The sequence below is a fragment of the Clavelina lepadiformis genome, chromosome 4 (genome assembly GCF_947623445.1).
Source record: "Clavelina lepadiformis chromosome 4, kaClaLepa1.1, whole genome shotgun sequence".
NCBI lineage: Eukaryota > Metazoa > Chordata > Ascidiacea > Aplousobranchia > Clavelinidae > Clavelina > Clavelina lepadiformis.
This window is the reverse complement of record NC_135243.1, coordinates 18843810-18854844: the sequence shown is the minus strand read 5'-3', so window position 1 is coordinate 18854844 and position 11035 is coordinate 18843810. Positions and strand designations below refer to the sequence as shown.

Genomic DNA, 11035 nt, shown 5'->3' with positions numbered 1-11035 from the left:
TGTAAAAAATATAAAACAAAGCTTTATTGCGCTGATTTAAAACTAAATTTCTAAAATATGTTGGGCAAAAATGCCAGCAAGAACAAATTTCAAAATAGTGTAATTTCACAATTGCAGCAAACAAGCTTCTAACGGACCTTTTCTGAAAAGAAATACTTTTCGTCAATTTCTAACTTTCTGGCTACATCAGTCATCATTTATTTATGAAATAAAGGTAGACAACGGCACCTTACACCGTTTCCTATTACTTATTAGGCTTTGATAAGCCTTCGTAACAAATGTAATTGCACATCATATCTGTATTATATTATTCCCGGTGCCGCAAGTGTCATCTGAGCCAATATGGTCCATCGCCAAAACCAGTTTAAACACAATCACGGTTCAATGTAAACTTACTTATCTGCCCCGGAACTGACCCAAGTGGACATAACTGGACACATTATCACTATCACGACAAGTATCAGATAATTTGCCAATTTCTTATTATCTGCTGGTCACTCATTAGCTGTCATAATGCGGTACGATACGATATGCTATAGCAACAGTACGATAAAAGATTTGTAAATGCAAAAAGATTCACAAAATGTTCTCGGTACCTGGTTAACCTTTGCTACAAATTGCCGTTAGTTTGTCAATGGTGGCCTCATACTATCAAGCATCGTATTTCTACTGACATTTATGAAGATACAATGGATTGGAACTTAGGTGTATTGATAAAGGAACTGGCTTCTTTTTTTGGCAAACAAACAGATTCTCCACTCATACAAAGCTTGGTTAAGGACCCTGTATTGCACCATCTCTATTTTGGAGGTTAGCAGTGTCAAGTAGTTCATGACAGTATCAAACACTACGCGACGGCATGCATAGACATGTCCAAATATGTTTACGTGCTTTCCTCTTGGGAAGCGCAGGATAATCGGGCTACATAGATGGCTAATCATTGTTCTAAGTTAACGTGTAACCTATAGTCACCACTCTCAGCCTAGTACGGTTCACCAAATAGAGTTTTAACGAGCAGCAACTCCGACACCATGTTATTTGTCTAAGGGTTTGAAATTGTATAGGTTGGTTGCCGTAAAATTGAAATCTGCTTTGAAATAGATGGTTTGATGCTGTTGACTATACGTTTCATGTGTAAATGAAAAACCGAGCAACTTCGCAATAGGTACATCTCCCGGTTTCTGGCATTATTGACTCGCCTTACAGGCATTGCAGTTAAGATCTACTCGATCAAAAATAACTTGTATACATTTTACTCGGTAAAGAACAAAACATCAAGATTATCACTATATATTGCCACCCTATAAGCTTATTAGCCTACTAATCACAGCTTTGGCTTAAAATGCATACCATAGGTCAATTTATTTTAAACAAAGATTTTTGAAACCTTTACCATTAATGGTTTCTCAGAGGTTACTTTCAGCTTGTTGGATGTTGGTCGAAAAACAAACCAGCAAATAAGCTAACTTTTTACAAACGCAAATTTTAACTCGCCCTTTTCCTTACAGCAGTCTTATACATCTAGTTCGTATACTTAAGAAATTCTCCATTTTTCCAGGCTGTTAAACTTTACTTTACTTATACTGTAAACTTACTTCTAATTTTTTCTGTTCTATAGAATATATCACGAAGCCAATCTGTAATGCTCAATTGCAACCAGAGTTTGGCGCAGTCAGTATTTTATCGCGCATCAAACATACCATAAATCGGGTCAGGTTAATAGACCGCTTTAAAGTTTGGACTTGTCAAGTAAAAGGCGACCTTTATAAATCACGGAAAGGCGCATTACGTATCATGATTTACCGCTCGATAAATATTGTGTCTCATAAACCCGTCTGAATCACAGTTCTCTGTATTTGCAGCTATAAATATCGGTTTTTAGCTAAAAAATAAACGTAGAAAATCATTAAAATGTTTCTTAAGTCTCTATAAATGCGATGCAAAATCTAATTAAGTAATATCATCACAAAACTATGTTGTTATCCAATTATTTCAACCATGTGAAACATGTTATCCATGTAGTAATATATGATGATGACTGCTTTGGGAGGATTGCGGAATTTAAAAACTTAACAATCACAATTTTTAAATTAAATACAAGAGAAATGCTTGTGATAAATTTATTGTTTTCACCTGAAGCTTCGTGTTCTGCATATAGCTAACTATTTGCTTTTAGTGTCAAGTAAATATGAAGAAAAGATCAAGTAACCGTCAAGTAAATAATCGAAAATTTATTGCGATTGTGTGCGTGTGGACATCAAGCGAGTTTATTTTTCACCCGTCGATTCTTCCGCTATTTTTGAAATTTCCTCTTTCACATTCATTAAGCGTGAGGAGGTTAAAGGTCAGAGAAGTATGATCAAAATATCCTTTTGGCTGCCACGACCTTTACGAACACATTTCACGCTACATATCCAACCACAAACTGTGCATTTGTCTGTTTGCACAAATAATGTTCTTATATCGGCACGGTTTTATAAGTCCGAGATGTGTTCAAAACAGCAAATATTTCCGTTAAATTGCATAGCAACAGGCTAAAAGTAATCAGGTCATTTATTTCTTTATTCTTTCGTTACTCAAGTAAAGATTGCCCATATAGATAAGTTTTGAATTTAATTTTTAACACGCCTGAAATGTCACGACTGCCGGAAAGATTGTAACTACATATAAATCGATGTTTGCTTTTCAAAATGCGAATTTTGTTGTACTACCAGCGCCCACCAACGGTAAACAAGGAGTATTTCGGTAAACAGTAGTTTTAACAGATTTCTTTCACATCCAACAACAACAGAGTTTTTACAATTGCTCTGTCAGAAGAATGCTTAAGTTTACAATTAATTTGCTAATGTTAAAATCGTTTCATCGGGCCTCAAGGTCTTCATGCGTTTATTAGTTATTTCAAAAACACTGCAACAGTCGAAAGTACTTAGACTACCTCTTGGTGAAGGACTTGACGTCAACTTCGAGCGCGATAAGGGGTTTAAGAAGAGGCAGAAAAACATATCGTAAAACCTACAAAGCCGCAAACTCCATTTGTTTTAAGTTGAGGGCATTTTAGTATGATGCACGTTCGCACGTTTTTCTTGTAAACGTAGGCTTGTAAACTGCTGTTGCGTTAAAAATGAAAACGTTGTAATGCAATTTCACGTTTCTTTCTTTTCCATGTTTAAGTACTTACCTTTACAAGCATAAGCACAGTAAAGTGGTGAGCCACCTCGATAGAATTTTTTTCTGAAATCGATCAAGTGTCCTCAAGTGGAATGGTTAGTGTTTGATTGGTGAAACGAAACAAAATTGCGCTTCGCAACTGAATTATCGACAGCAGTAACACAAAAGACGCTGTTTGGGTTGTGGCAAGGTAAGGGCAAACCACAGCTTTCTTTAATGTAGGTTGTGTGTCCGGCAATCAATTACTGTAGTTTGAAAACAATTGATCGATCTTAGCTTCGAGGAGGTGACAAGAAGACTAAATAAAAGTTATAAACCCGGTCCAATTACGTCAAGTGGACGCGGGCAAAAAATGCGTTATAAAACGAAAGTGAATTTTCTACGCTGCAGCTATTAGGCATCGTTTGGATTTTCAAATATTGCTAAATACAGTGGATACATGTAGTGGAGCAAGTGGCGCAAATGTTTCCATTCTAGTTGTTTTGACGCGACTTTACACTTTTACTGAACAAGTGCCAGTTTGTTTACGAGTGACATGGTTGTTTTTTTTCTCTGTACAGGAACATTAGTATTACATATTGTTGAGAGAAGAGTATAAGCCTTGAAAAAATGAAATACATTCGCTTATTCTTCTGTATTGCTATAGGTAAGATTAACATTTTGACTCCTTATTTTTTGTTGTAATGCATTCGGACATATTCAAAACCTTTATAAAGCGTTAACAAAGATTCCTTATTTGATTATAGCAATGCTACCTCAACCAAGAAAATACTATTTCAGTAAGCGGTGTTGTGTTGGCTCAACACACGTCGCTCTTTTAGGTTTTGATACATTCCGTTTTAACACAAAGTTTTTCTTTTCTGTCCGACAAATACAAATTTTTTTTGCTTATGTCACAGTGCTGGCAACGTTGGTACGAACCGCACTTACTCAGGAAGATGGAGAAGCGGAAGACAACAGCAACAGCACTGTAAGCTCTTGGTGTTTGAAAGTATCGGATTATGGACTGTATGATCAGAACGCAGAAAGGCAATCAACATGTTACATTAAAGAACTTATGCATACCATTTTTGTAGGTTGTTGCTTGCTACAGCTGCAATTCTACGGAAATTTGCGATTCAGAGCAAAATGAGGAAAATGGAACCACGGTTGAATGTGACGGACAGCATTGTTGGGTAACAGAAATGCATAGTTGCTTATTAGAAATTCTTCATTTTTTAAAATTTAATTAACAGTCATAAATCTACGGATATTGCCAAATATCTTAGACTTGGAAATATGATGAAGATGGAATTGTGACATATGCCAGGGGATGCGGGGACATCTGCACAGAAGATAGCAAAGAGCTTGACTGTATGACGTCAAACAACAAGACAGAATGTACCAAGTGCTGTTCCGACGGTTTATGCAACTCTGACCTGCTCAATCACGCTGCTTTGGCTCGAATTAATCCACTGGTTTTCTTGAGCGGCTTAGGTTCAGTGTTTGCATGCATTTTTGTTATAGACAATATCCACAATTATTGAAGTCAATGTTGAAAAAATCATTTTAAGTTCTAGAAGAGTAGTGTTTACTGATGACATGTCAATGTGTATGAAATTAACCGCTCTTGATAAGCAAGGCCTAAATGCATGCAATAGGTTCAGACTTCACCAAACCCGTAGCCAGTATTGCCAACTATACCATACGAGCATTCATTTACAATAAATTGTCCTTTCTTGTATTCGTAAACCACCTCTGTGTTTGTGAACTAAGTTTAATTTGCAGTGTTACATAAGAAAAGTTGCAGTGTTATAAAAGACTACCGAAAAAAAGTTGAACGAGATTGAAAACAGCAAAGATAGAAAGATACAGATAACCAACACAAAAATTCAAAGTGAGGGGCAACTCTAGACAAAAGTTTGCCTTAAATCAAAGATTAGTTCTCAGTAACTATACTGGTAAAAAATTTGTACTGATATGTAGTGATTAAACAGTTATTGCCATAAGTAAGTTGCAAACAAAACGCAAACTCATCACTTAATTATGACGTAGATACCGAGTGTTACCACGCCAAAATGAAAGAAACAATAGGGACGACCCAGGTATTTGGGCCAAGCATGAACAAAATGCTTTTTTTGGGCTACAACTAGTAGGTATAAATAAACCGTATTTAAATGTATAACAGGAATTTTTTTCGTAATTTAGCCCTATGCTAGCTTACGATTGGTGTATTTGTACTAAGGAAAGTAGATTTTTAAAGGAAAAGTAATTTTGGATGAATTTAACAAGGAGGATCCTGGAAAAATTACCTTTAAGAAGGTCATTTGTTTAATGAGAGAAAAATGTTAAAATTTTGATATGAAACACCCTAGAACCGGAACTACTTAAGTTTCTAAAATATTTCGGAAAATTTGGAAAAAAATAGGAAATTTCCAGACAGCCCAAGCTAAAATAGTGTGTGGTATTTTTCTGAAAAATATATTTTGTAATTCAAAACTGGATAGAATTTAAATCTTAATCGAACAAGAAGATAACAAAACGGGAATTTCTGGTACTTTTGTGATCAAAAATTCATAGCAATTTAATGTTTTCAAGATTAGCTTAGAAATGATTTGTAATAGGAGAAAACCATTGTGGGTGAAATTACAGTAATTGCTGGGCAAAGGTAATTCTTAAACTGCAATACATGTACATCTCTTATGATGAAATTTGAATCGAAGTGTTGCTAAAAGGGAATAGAACCAGCATTTTCAAACAACATTTAAATACATAGTTTGAAATAAAACTTTTTAATTTTTGTGCCTGGTACAAGTAGTCACCATTTCTATAGCAACATAGCGCTTAAAGGTAACATTTCACGTCGTATAAGCGTTTTCACGTGTGACGTTAGTTAACGTACTAGGTGTTTACAAAAGATTATCTTGAACAACATTTTTGTGGGTAACAGATGTTTTGACAACGATTACCGAGTGGTACTGCATTGCGTTGATGTAAGAAAGCCAAAGGGATGCCTCACTTCATATATTGCACACTTTGGAGTGTGTGCTTTCTTCTGTTTTCTAAAAATAGTAAACAATTACTGCAATAGAGCTGATTTAAGGCTTAAAGGCGTTTGAAAGTCTATCGTAAGATTTTCTATAGGGCTATTTTTAGTCTTCCGATCTGCAAACGGTCATTGCAACACGTATAAAAATAGCTGGGATAGCACCATTAAAATCTTCTAAATTATTTTCAAATGACAAAAGAAAAAGTAATCATTGTTAATTCTAAAATCACTAAAAGCCGAAATGGGTAACAATTGTTATGAAATTATAGCAACAATTTGACACCGAATCTTTTCATTCATCATATTGTTCTACATGACATGATATTTTTGTATTCTGGGATACACCTTCAAATAGTTGCGAGATCATGTGTTAGTCGCATAATCTTCAGGTCACACATTACACTCTATCTCACTGTTTATTTTTGCTAAGTATTGCGTCATAGAGAGGTAAAATTTTCCATTATACTATTTTTTATCATAAAAAATTTCTGGTCTACAAAGTTTTGCTCAATTAGATGGAACGTGCTTCGCCTAAGGCAAAGAATGTTTATCAACCAATCGCCTCTCTTTGCTTTACGTCCATAAACTCTTATAACTGATACTAAGAATTTTGTTATAGTATGATTCTTTTTAAACATCAGAATCCGGTACTGCTAAAATACTGGTACATCCATGAGTAAATTTAGCATGGAGCATGACAAATAGATTTCAGACAACTTGCTAGACGAATTGACTTTCACACGCTGTCACATTGCTACACGTGCGTAAACATTACTAGAATGGCTTAAAATATCCTTATCGACGACAGGAGCGGTTAAGTAACAGGTACCCAAAGACGATCGATACTTGGTTCTTTTCGCTTCGGAGTTAGAAATTAGAATTAGGATTAGAAATGTAAGCGCGGGCATAAGTGTGACATCGGCTGCTTTGGTGCGTATATTCCAAAAATCTTGAAATTATAGAATACCTTGGTTAACACCTACACTTATTTCACACCCACAACGTACTAATTATTTTTTACTAAATTTTAGCGATGGTTTAGCGTACCTCTTCAGGCTATTGTAACACATTTAAACTACGTTGGCTTAAGATTACGTGTGGTAATTATATGGCCTACTACTGTGGTTATGACACCTTTAATTTTCAATTGCGGTTTCGATAGAGAGTTCAACGAGCGTTTTTATACTTCAAAAGCCGAACAGAAATGCACACTTAATAGTGGTCTAAAGTCGACTGAGCCCATTACGGCATTGTATCATCCAGTTGTTTAGTTACTTGAACAGTTGGTTGGCTTTCTGCAAGGTCTTTGTGGCATCAGACAACGTTGGGTAACCTTTAGCTGAGTTAAGGCGTGTTTGTAAATCCATTGCATTAACCTGTCGATTGTAGTAGATTGTAGTAGATTGTTGGCGAGGTGACTAAACAGCCTGTGTCAATACCCGAAGAGACAAGTATTGGCCTACAAGAAAACAACACACACCAAAACAGAAATATCGTCATCGTTATGACTACATACGTTTGTAAGGCGTACTCTGTGCGTAGGTAAGAAAAAGTGATTCCATGCTTACTTAATCGCCTGCGACCACATTTCCAGATGGTAAGTTTACAACCAAATAGTTTAACGCTTTCTTCGCTTGCTACGGCAATTTGATGGCAATGACTAAGATAAGCATTGTTAAGGTATTTCTAGACCCAATCGTATTTAGGATCGCGATATAAAAAGCCTACATGCATAGTTTTTGCGTCTAAATTCTACTTCGAAACAAGGCAAAAGTGTCTACGCTTCTTCGTCACGCAGTCAAGCCGCAACGTCTGCTTTGTTGATCAATAGCGATCGCAAAACGTTGGCTTGACACATTGCGGCGTCTGTCATTATTTCTAGCAGATCACGAATCCCCTAAATATCTACGGGCCCGCGCAGATTATCAAAATGTTTAAAACCACATATTTTGGACTGCAACTTTCTCATGATAGTTATAGTGCTTTAGGAAAGTCCCTTCTACTAAAAAGTTCTAATTCTTAGACGGATTGCAGTATCTTGAAACTCATTTGCTTTAAGTGGGGAAAGTCCGGAGGTTTTGCACCAATTTTCGCTGAGATTAGGGCATTACTTCTCTCATTTCAATAAGCCACGAAACCATTGCACTTCGAAGAGGATACCGGCAAACTTTCTGCTAAAAATTTGCGACTATTATTTCTAAAATATAACTTGAAATTAGGTTATTTGCGGTCTACCAGTTTGTTTAAAAAAAAACATTAAATGACTTTGCAGATCTGAAAGTGAATTTTTGTCTGAGACGACAGGTATCCCGTCTCCAGGTTGCATATTGAGCGTATGGTTGACGTAATGCGTTATTAGACAGCACAATTGCTTCAATTCTCGCGTAAATTCAAAATATCATGTCCATACGCCAGTCACGAAATTTACCGAGGGAAACAATGAAACGCGAATCTAAATTTAAGTTAATTTAAGTTAATCCAGCACTAATCTTACACAATCATCGTGTACAAAATAGATACGAAAACATTTTCACTGTTCTACCTACTTCTCTTCTATTTCAAAGTTAGTTTTAAAATGACGACAACAAAAAACTTTAGCATTGGCACAATCATGATCTGAAAATGTGGAATTTAGACAGGCTAAATTTTTTGATTTGTTGGTACAGCATAGCAATCCTTATCTTGGCCTCATATACGAGGAGTGTTGAAATAATTTTCTGTTTTTGGATGTCCAACCGCAGGTTTGTAAAACGGATATTTGTTAACGGGAAAGGTTTTTTGATTCCATCAAAAAGAAAACTGTCAGGGTTTAAAGTCAAATACTTTGGAATATGAAATTTAAATCATATATAATGATGTTTTGTGATGCCCATAAACAAACTTCATATTTTACATAAAATCTTTCGCGTAAATGTAAACAATTAAGCAGCATATACCAAACGCAGAAGCTTGCAATTTACAGAAGGTTGTACGGCGGGAAATTCTGGTTCAGCTAACTTATACGCAATTACCTTGTGGAATATCACATCACTGCCACTTCAACGCTTGCTTTATCGCGGATTTCCATAATGTGTGAAATAGACGTTAAACGCCTTAAAATAATGCAAAAAGCTCATTATCGTTATTCCTTTTAAGGCGATATACTGAATCAAGTGGCAACAAAACTTACAACGTTTTTCGAAGATTTCCAAAGTTAGTTTTCTGAATGTCCAATACTCTCCTTGCGTATATACCCTTGAAATGCTTGCTTCGGAAATCATCTAGTTTATACACTGTATCCCTCCATGAGCAAAAAGAGAGAAAGTAATGGATTACATATGACAAAATGTATTTACATACAGTACTGACTTAATTGGCAAGAAGTCATTATCATTTATTATGAAGTAAATTCAAGAGTAGAAATTTGCAGAACCAGCATATAAATGAAACGGGTATTTGCGCTGTCAATGTTTGTCAAACAGACGATGCAAGCACGCAGCACTCAAAGGTATTCTGTTAAGTAAATGCAGAACAAGCTGTTAGCATGTCAGGAGCGGATAAGAGCAGAGCAGAAAATCGTTTTCCGATGACAAGCGTCAGGAGTTGACCCCAGCGATCTCAATAAGCTAACAAAGCATGGAAACCTGGACGATGATCAACACACAATCGTGTAAATTTGTTCAAATTTTTATTCTTGCTTATGTTTATAAAAAAATTCCTCGTTTCTTTTTTCTTTGTTCGCCTCTTCCGAATCCTCTTCCTCTTCCTCTTCCTCATAAGTCCGTTTATCTGAGACCGTTGTGACAACTTCTACCTAAAAAATCAACAACTTTTACCAACCTTGGCATCGCAACTGGTTTCCATTGAAGTAACTCAAAAATCTAAAAACTCATTAATGGAAGACTTTTGATGCTTGAAATGTCGGTCTCTGTCACTTGTTTTGGACGAGTAGATGACGCCTTTTATAAACGACTACTAGCTGTATCACGATGGAGTTTGTAGGGAAATGATATCATCCGTTTCAGTTCATTACAAATTCCTTTCGACGGTATTAACTTTCTCCAGCCTGTACCGGACCAAACTGTTTACGACCAAACCGAGGATGATAGAAATTAGGGACTTTTGATTGGCTTCCAGTTTCCTTATTTGGCGGTTACACTTGTCAGTCACCACCACATCCCAGAAACCCTTGACAATTTATAGTCATAAGTTTAATTTATTGTCATAATTATTTAGCTGTAACAAAAACGCTACTTGATCTTCACCGACAAAAACATTTCTTAGTAATTCCCTAACAAAATCGCCCGATATTATTTGAATCGAAAAAGATAGTATTACTTCCGGTACAATGTTAAAAAGTACCTAACTATAACGAGAGCAAGTCTTTTTGTACCGAATTGGTTTTACCTTAAAACAATTAGCTTCAGTAGAGATTGATTTCACCAGTATAAACAGAAAACGGAAGCGGTCTGGTTTGTTTTTGCGAATGTTTTTTTCAAAAAATCTTCTTGTTTTCAGACAACATTTAAAAACCTCTCAAAAAGGACCTCCACCCCGATCCCATACACATAGAAGTTACTCGACCTTATCCCCCGTCGGAGTGAAAACTGACGTTGATTTCAAAATCTACTCCTCCACCTTATTGTGGGAAAATTTAAGTGCTATTTGGAAACAACATGGATTTGACCTGGAGTAGACTGTGAATCAGGTGTCTAAGGCAATACCTTTGTCTGAAATAAGTGACAATACTGACATTACAGCAGGGATCTATCATCTGGAATGGCAGCTTTAAACAAATGACTAATTTTTTTGTCGTTCAATATATGAGAAATGAACTTGGAAAAAAGAATAGGTAAATAC

The 11035-nt window shown here is 35.9% G+C and overlaps 1 protein-coding gene across 1 annotated transcript; it reads left to right on the top strand.

Moving 5' to 3' along the window:
• The first annotated feature begins 3338 nt into the window (after window positions 1–3338).
• Window positions 3339–4896, top strand: LOC143452398 (uncharacterized). Its single transcript, XM_076953357.1, has 5 exons — window positions 3339–3358; window positions 3729–3814; window positions 4068–4138; window positions 4245–4343; window positions 4437–4896. The coding sequence occupies exons 2-5, from the start codon at window positions 3778–3780 to the stop codon at window positions 4692–4694; spliced, it is 465 nt and encodes a 154-aa protein (XP_076809472.1). The 5' UTR covers window positions 3339–3358; window positions 3729–3777; the 3' UTR covers window positions 4695–4896.
• The last annotated feature ends 6139 nt before the right edge of the window (window positions 4897–11035 follow it).